The sequence below is a fragment of the Periplaneta americana genome, chromosome 7, assembly GCF_040183065.1.
Source record: "Periplaneta americana isolate PAMFEO1 chromosome 7, P.americana_PAMFEO1_priV1, whole genome shotgun sequence".
NCBI classification, from domain to species: Eukaryota; Metazoa; Arthropoda; class Insecta; order Blattodea; family Blattidae; genus Periplaneta; species Periplaneta americana.
Window position 1 is genome coordinate 58,000,675 of NC_091123.1, and position 15,838 is coordinate 58,016,512.

Sequence of the window (15,838 nt, forward strand, 5' to 3'; positions counted from 1 at the left end):
TTTGGAAAGCACATACCCTTCCACTTGCTGATTGTGTTTCAGTATTTCGTCATAACGCTTACACGGCCGATAGAACTGAGATTCAACACGTTATGCACATGCTTAGGCTAATATTATCGTCTTATTTTATGAATTTGATAAAGTGTTCTAAACCAGTCATTCTACTGTACGAATGTTCGTAGACAGAAATCAAATTCAAAGAAAAAAATCGCCAGCCTGGATGGCTTAAGCGGTAGAGGCACAGTCTACTATATACAGTCACGAAGCCTGAGTTTTGAGGGTGCTAGAAACAATAGACTGTGACGGTTCTATTTTGCATTGCCTGTAATGAGGCGATATTAGCGATCCTAGTGGTAAGCAACTATATAATGTTTGCATATTTACTACGTATTGAGCTTCGCGACTGTATATACTAGAATGTAGTAGAGGCACAGCAGGTCTTTATCTCTTGGCCTGAAGGGTTGTGGGTTAGGGTCCCGCCTCGGGCATGGGTGTTGTGTTCGTACTAGTATAAGGAAATCAGAAAATCAGAAAAAAAAACAGAAAATAAGATAAAGAAAAGAAAACTCGGAAAATAAAAGAAAAGAGAAAAAAATGAGGATCACTGCTATCTAAGGGAAGATAAGGGAAACAGAAAAAGGGCGTTCTTCATTTCACAATCACATATCCAACTGCTGTCATACTCTCTTCTGTGAAATTTTCTGTTGTACGCACAGTTTTTCCCCGCCTTTTCCTTTCTGATTTATAATCAAATCAAGTGTAGGCCTTTCCAACCGTTTCACTCCAATTGAGACAGGGACATCAAAAATCCACTAACTCCAATTTTTGACAAAATTGAGTTATGGGCTGGATGGTGCTTTTTAGTTTGTCCCGTATGCGTGGAAGGCAAGAATACACTATAGTCGCGACGCTGTTATTCCCGGCGTGACTCCTCCTCTTTGCTTACGTCTTAGGAAGTGAAGGCTCTATAAAGTCTAGGTAGGTGGTATCGTTCGCCATTTTTGTTCTTTCGTTGCCGAGCTACCATACGAGGAATCTATTTGCCATACCGTTAAACATTATCATATCGTAGCTCCTATGATAATAAATCAAACGCACTGTAATTCAGCAGATAATGAGCGGCAAATAACGTCTTCCCCTGTGCTTTCTGCGAACGCCAACGAAAGAGCCGAAATGACGGGCGATTATATTAAGTATTTATCGAGCCTTAAGAAATGGATAACGTCTTCCTCAGCGACTCACATGACGGACACGCTACGCGATTGGCTGCCGGAAATTAGAGCGACGGGACTATAATTTCGATATTCATCTGCATTCTGGGAGCTGTTTTAAAACTCGTGGAAGTCAGAATTCCACTTACTCCATGGAATAAGAGAGTTTTTGCATTCCAAGATTAATTTCCTGGTAGGTGGCAATACTATCGCTCAACCAGCTGAATAAAGTGATACGGTATTCAGAATCTCACAAAATCCATGAAATCCATGTAAGTAGAACTATGAAAGGCACAATATGGAGTCGATTTAACTTCCAGAAACGCAATACAGATGCATCATTCCCCAGTAAATGAAGTACAATTCACCATTACCATTGAAAGAAGAAGCAAAAGGACCTGCAAAATTTAATGCAGTTTATTTCTGTGGAAAGTAGGATGTATCACCAAAATCTGTAGTAATAAATAATAAATCTGTAATAAAACTATTAATCCACAGTATATGCACAGGAAGAACATGAGAGTGAGAGAAAAAACAGAATCAGTAACATGAATCAGACTGTGTTAACATTTTAATATTGTTTGTGGTTTTATTTGTGTATTTTGATGTGTTTTATGGTAATTTGTGATTTTCTGTCTGATATATTTGAAATTTAAAAAAAATGTAGCAATGTTAATCTTAATAATAAACTTTCATTTTCTCGTATATTCAAATGTTTCATAAGGGAATTATGAGATACTTATATTTTTTTTCTTTACACGGCTCATATTTATTCACTTTTCTTAATTCATACATTGTGGAAGTCAGAAAACCACTAACTCGAGCAGTGTTTATTTCAAATTGTAGCGTAAGATAATGTAAAAATTTAGGTTTTGAAGTATTTAATTGGTAAAGAATGTAATTTTACACAATATTAATAGGAAAATATATAGGGCCGTATTTTTATTTTAGTTGGTTATTTAACGACGCTGTATCAACTACTAGGTTATTTAGCGTCGATGAGATTGGTGATAGTGAGATGATATTTGGCGAGATGAGGCCGAAGATTCGCCATAGATTACCTTGCATTCACATTACGGATGGGGAAAACTTCGGAAAAACCCAACCAGGTAATCAGCCCAAGCGGTATAGGGCCGTATTCATAGACAGTCTTAGCGCGGGCTTCCGGTGGATGATCAGCAAGTAACGTTTTTCGTATTCATAAACCAGTGTTAGAGATATGTTATGATACGAATCCTGTACAAGTAACCCAGCGATGTCAGACAGGGACTAAACGGAGCGGAGCGCTCCACTAGACTGGTTGCGTGCTTCAGTGTTTCCACAGACATAAGCAAGTTCAAGTTCCGATCTAGCTCCACAACCGGTATTGGAGCTTACAACTCTGACACTACTGAAGTAACCAGTCTATAGCCGGAGCTAGTTTAGCACGCTCGTAGCGCGGGCTAGCGAAATGTCTATGAATAGCACCCATAATATTTAAAGTTAGTAAGACAGATGGTAAGTCTTTTCTTTCTCCTGTAAAATTTGGTTTATTAGAATTAGGGAGGTTTTGATTTCCCTTTGTCAATTCTTTCTTCCATATATCTCATAGAGAATGGATTAGTTAACAAACTATTAATTGAATTCATTTCTGTGACAGTAAAAGCACAGTCTACTATATACAGTCATGAAGCTTGGGTTTTGAGGGTGCTAGAAACAATAGACTGTTACGGTACTATTTTGCATTGCCTGTAATGAGGCGATATTAACGATCCTATTGGTGAGCAACTATCTAATGTTTTTTACAATTCATGTTGGAAAATGTTCAGCTAAGCCTCGTGTTAATAATCAAAATCTGATTAATTATTATTCAGTCAATATGGCTTAAGCATTGCATTACATATGAAAGAAAAACATATGAGAAAAGATATTTATGTGTTACATCCTATGTAATCTTGATACAAAGGTTTTCGCCCGTAATGGGGCATCTTCAGGTACAAATATAAGTATCATCTAAAATCAATTACAATATAAGCTTACATTTAAAACTGCCTTGACTAGAATAAAGTATGACATAGTGACTATATTATCTATATCAACATTAATTGTCCTGTCAAAATTAAAAACGAATTCATTTTAAAACAATGTGAATGTGCTTAGCCATGCTAAGAAGATCTCTTGTATGGCATCTCAGATGTATTGTGTTGTCTATAAAATCATTAAAATACTAAAACTATACAAATTAAAATTTAATATTATCAAATGTGGAGTCATAAAGCATGTATAGCTAATTTCGTGGAGCAATTGGAGAGAATTTTTTCGTTTTTAATTTTGACAGGACAATTAATGTTGATATAGATAATATAGTCACTATGTCATACTTTATTCTAGTCAAGGCAGTTTTAAATGTAAGCTTATATTGTAATTAATTTTAGATGATATTTATATTTGTACCTGAAGATGCCCCATTAGGGGCGAAAACGTTTGTATCAAGATTACATAGGATGTAACACATCAATATTTTTTCTCATATGTTTTTCTTTCATATGTAATGCAATGCTTAAGCCATATTGACTGAATAATAATTCACCAGATTTTGATATTTGTTATTATCTAATGTTTGCATATTTACTACGTATTGAGCTTCGCGACTGTATATACTAGACTGTGGTAAAAGGCAGGAAGATAAGGAAGAAGATTATATATATATATATATATATATATATATATATATATATATATATATATATTAGCTTTAATAATCACAATAAATTCATTGCATTGTCAGCTGTAATAATATGACGTAAGATAATAATGCCATTCAACTTGAATTCTCAGAGAAAAAAAAGTATATCTACAAATTATGTACACTGTAGTAACTTTTAAACATCCTTTATTACTAAAATTAATTGTTAAGTTCGGCATTAGCTCGTAGAATAAAATTGCTAGCAGATCAAGAATACTTCACTCACTTTAATAATGCTTTCAACCAACCCCACGTTCGGGGTTCTACTGGGAAAATAGCACTCTACTGACTAGTTTCTCGTTCTAACACTGCGAGAATCGTCATTTTAACCTCCGTCAACATTCAATGCGAGCGCAACTCTCCCTACAGAGAGACTCGGCACAATGTATAATTGTTTGCAACATAACGCAATCTGAAAAAGAGCCGATTCGTAATGCTTTTACAGAATAATATTACTCGCGTATACATCAACATTTATTTTAACTAAATTACGAGCGTGCTACAACACAATAGCACATTAGGACGAGCCGCCTCTGATTTGTTATAATAATATAACAAAATGGTCATCCTCAATGTATAACAGTGCACATGTGGTGAAATACATGAAAGAACATACATTTCATTTGACAATAGCATTTTAATGCGCGGAGCAATACTCGACTTAAGTGGAGAAAAAAAGATTACTTAGAAAAACATATTATTAAAACTGTATCCCACTTTAAAAAGATGGTTTTTGTTCGTTTTTGTCCTTTTTACAACATAATTGAAACCACAGTTATTTAACTAAATATTTTAACATTGATTAGGTATGTCCATTACCAATTAAATACCTTATTTTCATTTACTTACTTACTTACTTACTTACTTACTTACTTACTTACTGGCTTTTAAGGAACCCGGAGGTTCATTGCCGCTCTCACATAAGCCCGCCATCGGTCCCTATCCTGAGCAAAATTAATCCATTCTCTACCATCATATCCCACCTCCCTCAAATCCATTTTAATATTATCTTCCCATCTACGTCTCGGTCTCCCTAAAGGTCTTTTTCCCTCCGGCCTCCCAACTAACACTCTATATGCATAAATGTTGATGTATACGCAGGGCTACATGCCCTGGCCATCTCAAACGTCTGGATTTAATGTTCCTAATTATGTCAGGTGAAGAATACAATGCGTGAAGCTCTCCGTTGTGTAACTTTCTCCATTCTCCTGTAACTACATCCCTCTTAGCCCCAAATATTTTCCTAAGAATCTTATTCTCAAACACCCGTAGTCTCTGTTCCTCTCTCAAAGTGAGAGTCCAAGTTTCACAACCATACAGAACAACCGGTAATATAACTGTTTTATAAATTCTAACTTTCAGATTTTTCGACAGCAGACTGGATGATAAAAGTTTCTCAACCGAATAATAACAGGCATTTCCCATATTTATTCTGCGTTTCCTTATTTTCGTTTACCTTTCTAAAATACATAAAATTGCAAAAGACGCTTTCGCTAATAGGCTTAAATTCTATTTATTAAAATAAATAATGTTATAAAACGTATTTTTTTTTTACATTTTTGCTATAAATAAAAAAATTATGCTATAACTTCATAATCTAACCATAGCCAATGCTGACAATTACTGTTACTACAGTATGTTACTATTCAATTAACGTACCTTATCCCTAAGCGTACACAATAGTAACCTTCTAGTCAGAATCAGGAATTGACTCCACAAAGGCTGAGGGTAACTTGGTGCTACGTGAACATCTCTCTCTATAATGATGGCTGTGTCCTTTAACTTCTGTGGTTGGAATGGTTGTACCGGATTCAGTCTTGTGGCTGAAATCGAAATTGTATTGTATTGTATTGTATTGTATTGTATTGCATTGTATTGTATTTATTAACATTCCATGGTATTCATACATTGCTTACAGCTAGAATATGGAACAAGTCAAAAAACTTAATACTATTATAAAATCTTAATTTATAGTCACAGTCTAGATGAAATATATACAGAAGAGGTTTACAATATAGTCTACTAGTACAACACAAAGTTTTAGTATCAATTTTATGAAGTGTTATTGAATGTCATGAATTCACCTACAGAATAGAAAGCGTGAGAAATCAGGTACTTCTTTAATTTGGCCCTAAACAATTTTATGTTTTGAGTTTCATTTTTTATATCGATAGGGAGGCTATTAAAATTTTTACTGCCATATAACGAACTCCTTTTTGATAGCACGATAGACTTGCCGATGGAGTATGAAAGTCATTTTTTTGACGTGTATTTATGCTATGAACTGTTGAATTAGTTACAAAGTTTTCACGATTACATACGAGGAAGATTATTAATGAAAAGATATACTGACAAGCCATGGGCATTATTTGTGTTTTTTTTTAAATAGTCCTGCACGATTCCTTAGATTTGGCACCTACTATTATTCTAATTACTCTTTTTGTAATAGAAATATATTGTTACTATCTGTGGAATTTCTCCAGAATATTATTCCAAAACTCATTAACGAGTGGAAGTATGCGAAGTATATTGTTTTTAAGGTATTGATATTTACTATCTTTTGCATTGATCTAATAGCAAAATAAGCTGAATTTAGTTTGGAGGTAATTTCTTTAATATGATTTTTCCAATTTAACACACTATCGATTTTTAAGCCAAGAAATTTGGTTGTTGTTGTTTCTAATAGGGATCTATTATTAATTATTGCGCTAGAAATTTGCGACGTTGAATTTGGACAGGATTTAAATTGAATTATGTTAGTTTTGTTACAATTTAATACCAATTTATTGACTGATGCAACACATCAAAGTTTTAAGTATGAGACTGATTTGCAGTCATTCATTGAATATACAGTGTATACTATTGGGTTGGTGCATAAGTTTATAAAGTTTTTGCTTCGCGCGTTGATACTCCTGTTGCTATGGGTTTATTTATCGATTGTCATTTTTTATTTGAAGTTCAATTGTTGTGCTATTGAAGTTTTCATTTTTGTAGATAGTGAGTGAACCCGTGGACGCTAAAAAATGGAGTGTCAAGTGGAGAAAGTAGAACATTTCCGACATATTCTTTTTTTTAAGTTCAATAGAGAGGCGAGAGCAGCGGAGGCGGCCAGAAACATTTGCGCCGTGTATGGGGACAATGCTGTCGGAGAGAGCACGGCAAGAAAATGGTTTTCTCGTTTTAAGGAAAGTCGTTTTGACATTAGTGACACTCCACGTTCAGGAAGACCTTCGGGGTTTGATGAAAACCGTTTAAACACATTAATCCACAGTGATCTGTACTCGAGAAATGGCATATGATATGAACTGTGACCATTTCATCATCATGCGACATTTATTGCCACCAACTGAGACATCTTGCATACGCAATCCAAGAAAAACAACCAACAAGAATGCGTGAAGTGATGAGTGAACATCAAAGAGAAGCCTGTTCATATCACCATGATAACGCCCGTCCGCACTCTGCTAACCTGACATAAAACACTGTCCAGAGTTGGATTGGGAAGTCATTACGCATCCACCTTATTCACCTGATGTTACGCCATTAGATTTTCATCTTTTCCGTTCTCTATCGAACAACCTTTAAGGAACTTCCTTTCCGGATGAAAAGGCTCTCCGAACATGGCTTGACATCTTTTTTAACTCAAAACCACCGATTTCTACAGGTGTGGAATCGAAGAACTACTCCAGCGTTGGAAGACTGTTGTAAATAGTGAAGGAGAACATATTGTTGATGATTAACTTCTCTCTTATGTATAGCCGTGTAGCGTATCTGATGTGTTTAATAAACTTATGAAAAATCGCTATGAACTTATAAACCAACCTAATACTCAAAGGTATCAAGAACTAAGAGATAAATTTTGAAGTGTAAATGAATGGTTTATTAACCTTCTGAGTCCTGAGAGTATAGTATACTGTACCATACTTCATACATGATTAAAATATAAGATGTATGTGCAGAGACTCGAAGTATAATATAATATACCTGCATTTCTGCCCTAACAAGTAACCTGCAGAATTTTTTCAGCATTTTCCCTCGTGTCAGTGACCTTTTTTAAAGTGAAGAATTATATTTAACTTAAAAATAAAACAACAAATATCTCAAGACTCAGGAGGTTAACAAACTTTTTACATAACTCTCCAAGTTTTGCATGATAGTCAATATAACTCAATGTGTACCCCCAGTTGTCCTAAAGACCTCGAGACGATAGTCAACCTCTTATCAAATGTTCTTCAGCATATTTGGCGTTACTATACTTCGTTCCATAATGTCTGAGAGGATGTAAACATTGCCGGTAGAGGAGGAGAGAAGAAAATATTAAATTCGAGAATAGACCAGAGACGAATTTTGTTCGGCAACAAAAAGCAAAATTCGGGGACTGTTTCCGACAAACAGGGACATCTGGTAATCTGGTAACCTTACCATAATTAATGTTAAATTTTTCATTATACAAGATGTAACTAAAAGGTACGTTGACCCAGGGCTGACACATTGTTGGACAAACCAGTCAAAGTATCAGTGACAGAAGAATAGGTAGAGGTGGAACAATTCCTTGGACTCCGCGTTCTCCGGATCTAAACCATTAGACTTTTATTTTAAGGTCATTTAAGAGAGCTCGTGTATGAAACCCCGGTGCAAGATGAAGAGAGTCCTCCGAGCCCGTATTTTGTAAGGCTACGAGAACAATACGACATTCTCCAGGGATACATCAGCTCATCCGGGATTCAATGCCACGGCAAGTTTGTGTACGTATCCGTGCTAATGTGGTCAATTGAAGCTTTTCTTGTAAGATTTCCAGGTGGTTTTGCTATTATTAATTCAAAATGTACTTCATCATACAATGTAAACAGGGTTGTAGAAAAGTGCTGTAACAAGGAAATAAAGCGGTTCCGGTTCAATGTTCACATAACATTTTTTCATCCTCTATGTGAGAGGAATATATCCCTAAAATTTTGACATACCTTTTAGTTACATCCTGTATATATTGTCCACCGCTGTAGAGTAACAGCATATCTGACTTAGAACGAGTGGCCTCGGCAAATTTTGGTTAGGACAAGTTACCTGGTTGGGTTTTTTCGAGGTTTTCCCTCAACTAATTGAAGCAGAATTGCAGGGTAACTTTTGGCGTTGAATCTCACCATCATTAGACTTATTAAAATTTAAAATATCATTGTCATCATTACTATAACCTGGGTTAAATTCATGGTGCAGCGTGCTATATTCTACAAAAGCGCAGGCGTTCGGCAGCACATATCATTCATAGAACAGGACTGGTAAGTACAATAAGCCTCGGGTTGTGATGCAAGCTTTCGGGCCCCTCCTCCGTCAAAAAAGGTACGTATGTAAGTATTTGAATTGTGCCCCTTTTCCAAGGAAGTCGTTCTGTATTCTTATTCACTATAACTAAATGCAAGAATAAAGGAAACAAAGATGTTATGAAAAATTACAATATGTCAAGGAATCCATAGTAAATTTGTGAAAGGACTCACAAAGAAACTCAGTACCTTACCGAGAATTCATAAAGATCGCAGTCAAGAGCAGAAATAGTATATCACAAAATGGCCAATGCTTACGTAGTTTAAGTACTTATACTTGTACTCAATAATACAATATTTACCTTCCTCATTGCCGCCATCTTGTTGATATTCTGTATCGACTTCACTGTTGTTAAACTTCTCAATCAATTTGCTCTTGTCACCTCTCTGTCCACTTGCAATTTCAATTGCTGAAAATAATATTAAATTAGAATACTTCTAAAACCTAATACTGAACGTACAAGTGCAAACTGATTATTTGAGGTGAGGACATCTAGGAGGAGGAATTCATCGAGCTTCACTTCAGAAAGAGTCATGCTAATGATTTGTATCATCCTTAAAAATCCATCACACTGGGAAAAATTTTTATCAACGAACTTCAGAGAAACCAGCGAGCATTGTAATCACTCGACTGCAATGAACATGCGCATATTTAGTTATGTGCAAATTAGAACTTGGGTAACATGTAACCTAGTTATACATATGAGGGCCATTTCATAACTCATGGTAACTACATTACATCTTACGAAAAATGTGGTTAGTTCAATATTTATGTTCAAAAACCTGTTATACATTGTTGACAGCACACACAAAAGTTAGTATGCTAGGAGCTGTGCTCCAAGATGAATGTAAGTAAAGTTAAAATCGATCATACGTAAAAATTGTAGTTCTTCGTGGCAGAAATGCTCGTCAGTATCATTCTGAGCTACGAGAAACATTAGGCGATAGTGCGTTGGAACACTTTCCCTACTCGCCTGATCTCAGTCCATGCGACTTTGATCTCATTCCGCAATTGTAGAAGCCGCTTCGTGGGAAGCGATCTGCGAACAGGAAGGACATCTTAACAGCGTTTCGACGAGAGGTGGGACACATAGACGAGTCGCACACAGCCGATGGTATTCAACGCCTGCATCAACATTGGCATTATTTTGAAGGGTGTTGGTTGTGAGTAATGTATTTCGTTTCCTTTTGTGCGTGCACAATAGAACAATGATTTCTATTTACGCATTTTTCAATTTCCCTCACCCACTGCCTCCTGTACCCGGGCCCAATTTGGTACTAGCATTGCGAAGCACATTCCAGTGACCTTCAATCGCATATAGTGAATTTCTATTCCTGCTGCTTTATTTGCTGTATAATTGCCATGAATTATGAAATGACCCTTGTAGTAGTTCTGGTTTGCACGTAATTATGCAGAGGTCCTGGAAAAATAGCATTTAATTCCTAATTTTACAGTAGTGGCAAAAAAAACCGGACCGACCCTTGTAGCTGATACAAAATAATCCTGTGCTCTGTATTGTGTCAAACTGTGGTAATTTCAATATGGATAGTGAAGCCAGAGGTATGTACTGCTATTTAATGTAAAAATACGCAGTTATCTATGCCGAATAGAGGTAGAAATGTAATATTGATGCCAGACGAAAATAAAACTCTCAAAGTTTTTTCGTCTATAATTTTGAGGCACTGAAGAAAACAAAAGACGGTAAGAATCAAACAAATGCGATACATTTCATTGTTACAATTAATTATACAAGATGGATGTGTTTGTGACTAGCAAAATTTGAATCTGTGACTCTGAAATCAACTACAAGGGTCGGTCCGTTTTTTTGCCACTATTGTACATAATTCGCTTTTGTAAGTAATAATTTTTTTAATCGAGTTTGACTTGTACGTATTTTTGTTCGTTTTGATAAGTTACATAATGAATTCACATGATTTGTTTCATGACTCAGAGTACATTCTAATCATTTCCCACAATCCTCAATGTGAGCTGCGGGATTCGGGGAAAATAATAAGACAGCAAACTCACACAGACCAGGCGAATATAGAGCCAGTATGCTCCGTCTTTACATGCTGGCTCATCTCCTTTCTCATGAGACATATTCCAAACATTTCAAAACAGTTCCAGTGCCAGTAATGAAATTGAATAATATAGGCCTACCGCATTTGTTGCTGTTTATGGTAGTTATTAATTCTTGTGTGTTTACTGGACGCTAATTCTTCTTTTTAATATGGTGACCTCTTTTATCTATAATCTACAAGAAGATTCTGTATTTCGAATCAATTAATTATTAGTGTAGTTCAAGAGTTATTTATTTATTTTATTTATTTATTTATTTATTTTATTTATTTAAATTCAAATGTACAGAATAAAGAAATATAATTACAAAACAAACAAAGAGAAATACAAATAAAATAATACAAGCAATATAAAAAGAAGATACAGCATTATTAACAAAATTTGAGACCGAATGAGCAGCGCTCGTGCTCGGTCGCAGTTCAGATATAATATTAAAATAAAAAAAATAATAATAATATAAATAAATAAGTAAAATAAAATAGGAACTAAAATATAATTACAGCGGCAATGGAATTATATAATATAATATTAACACTGGAGAAGAATAATATCGCACGTGAAAAGTAGGACTAATATATATTTCAAAATTATAGAATACAAATATAATATAGGTTGATTAATTCATACACATAGGCTATAAATTTATTTAATCAAATTGAAGATATTAACACGTTTCTTATTTTCTTGTTATATATTAGTGGGTTACATGTTAGAAGTTCTGGGTGTAATTTAGTTAAAGCAATGTAAAACCGAGGGCCAAAATTTATGCTATGCTTTAGACCAGCAGATGTGAGACATTTACGTTCTACTAATGTTGAATTAATATTTCGTCTTGTGTCATAATTGTGTGTCTGTAATACAAACTTATTACGATTTTTATGATAAAATTTTAACAGAGTATACTTATAAATTTGTTCAATATTAAATACATTAAATTCAGAATAAATTAATTTAGTTGGATAATCGAAACGTTTCTTCAAACAAATTTTAATTATTCGTTTCTGTAGTAAATTTAACGGGCTAAGATTAATTTTTGTACTTCCACCCCAAACAATTATACCATATTGAATGATAGACTGAATAATGGCCAAATAAACATTTCGTAGAACTCTAATGGGTAAGTAGCATCGAAGATTAACGAATTTATAAATTGTTTTACGAAGCCTCTTACAAAGATAAATATTGTGATGAGGCCATTTTAAATTCTGATCAATAATGATACCCAGATATTTGACATACGTGGCTTCTTTCAAAGGTGGACATTTACAACTTTTGAGATCTAAACAATTTTCACTGTGTATTATTAGTCTATATTTATCGCTAAATTTTAAATTTTGAACACTGGCAGCTGTTAACGAAAAAGGAACTAAAGTTGATTTAGATATATTTAAAGAAAGGAAGTTGGAATTAAGCCTTTTTTAACAATGTTAGCACCTACATTAGCATTTCTGTATGCTTCCTGCCAAGAAAAACCACTGAAAATAACTACTGTATCATCCGCATATGAATATATAGATCCATTAAATTTTTCTAAATTTATATTTAGCAGATCATTGACATATATTAGAAATAAAATAGTTCTCAAAATTGTTCCTTACGATACACCTATATCAATATATTTGTATTCACTAAATTGATCTTCAATTTTGGTCATTTGCCTTCTGTTACCAAAATATGATTGAAAGCAGGTTTAAAGATGTGGTATATTAAGAGACATTAACGCTTTAATTAACATGTTCTTCTGTATTACGTGAAAGATTGAGAAAGTAAGTACTAGATGAAGGTTGAGTGACAGAAGTACCGATACTAGCGCTCCTGTCAAACTTCAGCTCTCACTGGAACTACAAGGCAGTATATGGCAGCGCTGGATAATAATTCACTAGGGATTTTGGTCAGTAATTGAGACTCATTCAGACATGGCTTCTTATAAATAGTTATGTTATTCTTGCATAAAATATTTAAATATCCGATAATTTCATCCCTATATAATTATTCTACATTTAATTTGTACTTCAGTAAAAAAAAAATATTTCGTTTTTCTTAAATTCTACAATAAATTGTCTAGCCTTTATTAATCAGGTAATCTTTTAGTAGGCCTACTTCCATTTTTATATTGCAATTGTAAATTTAATATTAATTGAAATTATAGTTTTAATTGTATTCATAATATTGTAGTTGTAATCACTGGTAGAGGGGAAGAGAAGATCTGATGGTCTTATCTCTACCATGTTCAATTTAAATAAATAAATAAATACTAAATAATTCCAGTCTTGGCTACTTAAACGACCTCATCTCTCGTAGTAGGTAATGATTTTAAGATAGTGCATATTTTTTTAGAAGCATAATAGACTGTGTACAAACAAACGTTTATTTTATCAGTAAAGAATAATGTCCGAAAACTGAAAACCAGGCAAAATATTTTGCCTAATGGTATCCAACAATATTTCTCAAATTATATTTGTTCCTTCTACTTACCGAAATCTGCTCTGTTGTAAAATGTGGGACAATGAAATCCTTCTTCCTTCAAGTTATCTGTTAAACTCTTGTTTGGTCCGTTGTAAATACATTGTCCTTCTGACAAAACGTACACATCATCAAACATCTCGAAAAGCTGTGAGCTTGGTTGATGGATAGTGCACACTACTGTCCTACCTTCTTCAGCCAGAGATTTCAGATGTGAGATTATTTGTAGAGCTGATAAGCTATCTAGACCACTGTAAATTTAGTAAAGTTCAATCAGAAATGTTTTATGACAATATTTTAGAGATAAACGAAAATTCACGACAGGGATGAGGTGCGCTTCTAGCTATGTACTTCATGCTGAAAATAAGGCTAGAAGTCAAAATAATATTACAGTACTCTGTGGTTCTTTTTCTGAATTACAGCGCAAAGAAACATAAACAGTACAGAATGTTCTTCGTGCTACGTACGCTGATGCTGTTGCGTATAGTATTAGAATAGGCATGTCAGAAATCAGACTCTGAATGTGCAGTTATGTGCGCGGATTGCCGGTCTGTGCGGACTGCATCATTCAAGCGTTGCTCTTACCAGTTCTTAGCTGGAGGGGTGTACAATAATCTATTCTGCGCTTCTAGGGTTGGATTAAATAGGCATTTGGACATTATAAATACACTTACCAGAAGGAAAAAAACACGGTTATTATCAGTGTCTATACTTGACAATTGTAATACAAAAAACTTTAGGCTTACTCAGTTATACTTGACAAAGTAGTGGTTTGTAAAGCATAATTTATTAAAATGATTTTTATATAGTAGGCCTATTTGAAGAAAAAGAAATTGCAGTAATTTCGAAATAACAAAAAACGAACACAGTATTTCATTTTACGTAGTGGGTACTAATTATTTTAAATAATAGACCCTATTCTTTCATTGTTCGTCAAGCATTATTATTTATTGGGGCCATTGGTACACAAATGTTGAAGAAAATATACTCAAAATTAATTACATGCTGCAGGACATTGTGAAGTTTTTACACTGAAATAATTTCCTTGCTGTGTGTCAATATAAATTAACATTAATTTAATAAATGATATAGATTAAGCTTAGAATTTAAATTCACATTTAGAAAACGTTGAGAGCAAGTATCGACAAGTTGGAAGCGTTACTGAAAGAAATTAAAAGTGTAGTTCACAAGCTATGAAGCGACTATATTCTATTTATGTCAGATTGAAAGATTTATTAATGTAAGTATATTAGCATAATATAGTATTTAGTATTTATTTATTTATTTATTTATTTAACCTGGTAGAGATAAGGCCGTCAGGCCTCCTCTGCCCCTCTACCAGGGGATTACAACTATAACACGAACAATAAAATTACAATTAATATTAAATTTACAATTACAATAAAAATTAAAGTACGACAAGAATACCTGATTAATGCAAGCTAGACATTTTATCATAGAAGTTAAGAACAAAGAATATTTTTGTATTTACTGAATTACAAATTAAACCTACAATAACAAAATTCTATAGTGATGAAATTACCGGATATTGAAATATTTTGTGATAGATTAAGAGAACTATTTACAAGAAACCATATCTGAACGAGTCTCAATTACTGACCAAGTGCCTAGTAAGTTTGCGTTTGAATTGAATTTTATTTCGACAGTCCCTGATGCTAGCAGGTAACGAATTCCAGAGTCTTGGCAGGGCTATTGTGAAAGAGGATGAGTATGAGGAGGTGCGATGGGATGGTATTGTTAGTATTGTTTCATGGCGAGAGCGTGTGTTCAGATTGTGGAGGGAAGAAAGGTAAGTGAAGCGAGACGACAGGTACGAAGGAACAGAAGAGTTCAAGAGTGACGTGAGACGGAAAATTTGCCATTATATATTTTTCCAGAAACTTTTTCCGCCTTGCAAATAGTTGCTTACAACCTCAAGAGCCTTAATGTATTCCTCACAATATTCTCATCACTTACCAGCTTATGAAATGAAAGTCGTAAGTCGTCTAATCTTTTATGGCTGTGTTAGTACAGACTCTAAAAC

The 15,838-nt window shown here is 34.2% G+C and overlaps 1 protein-coding gene across 2 annotated transcripts in view; it reads right to left on the bottom strand.

The window, feature by feature from the left end:
- The window catches only part of LOC138703128 (ATP-binding cassette sub-family G member 4-like), a 71,476-nt gene that overhangs the window by 28,099 nt on the left and 27,539 nt on the right, over nt 1-15,838 (bottom strand). For both annotated transcript variants that reach the window (XM_069830741.1, XM_069830742.1), the window contains 3 exons: nt 13,807-14,045; nt 9,554-9,661; nt 5,596-5,759 (listed from right to left, as the gene is read on the bottom strand). In XM_069830741.1, the coding sequence (XP_069686842.1) occupies nt 5,596-5,759; nt 9,554-9,661; nt 13,807-14,045 (511 nt within the window). The remainder of the gene's footprint in view (nt 1-5,595; nt 5,760-9,553; nt 9,662-13,806; nt 14,046-15,838) is intronic.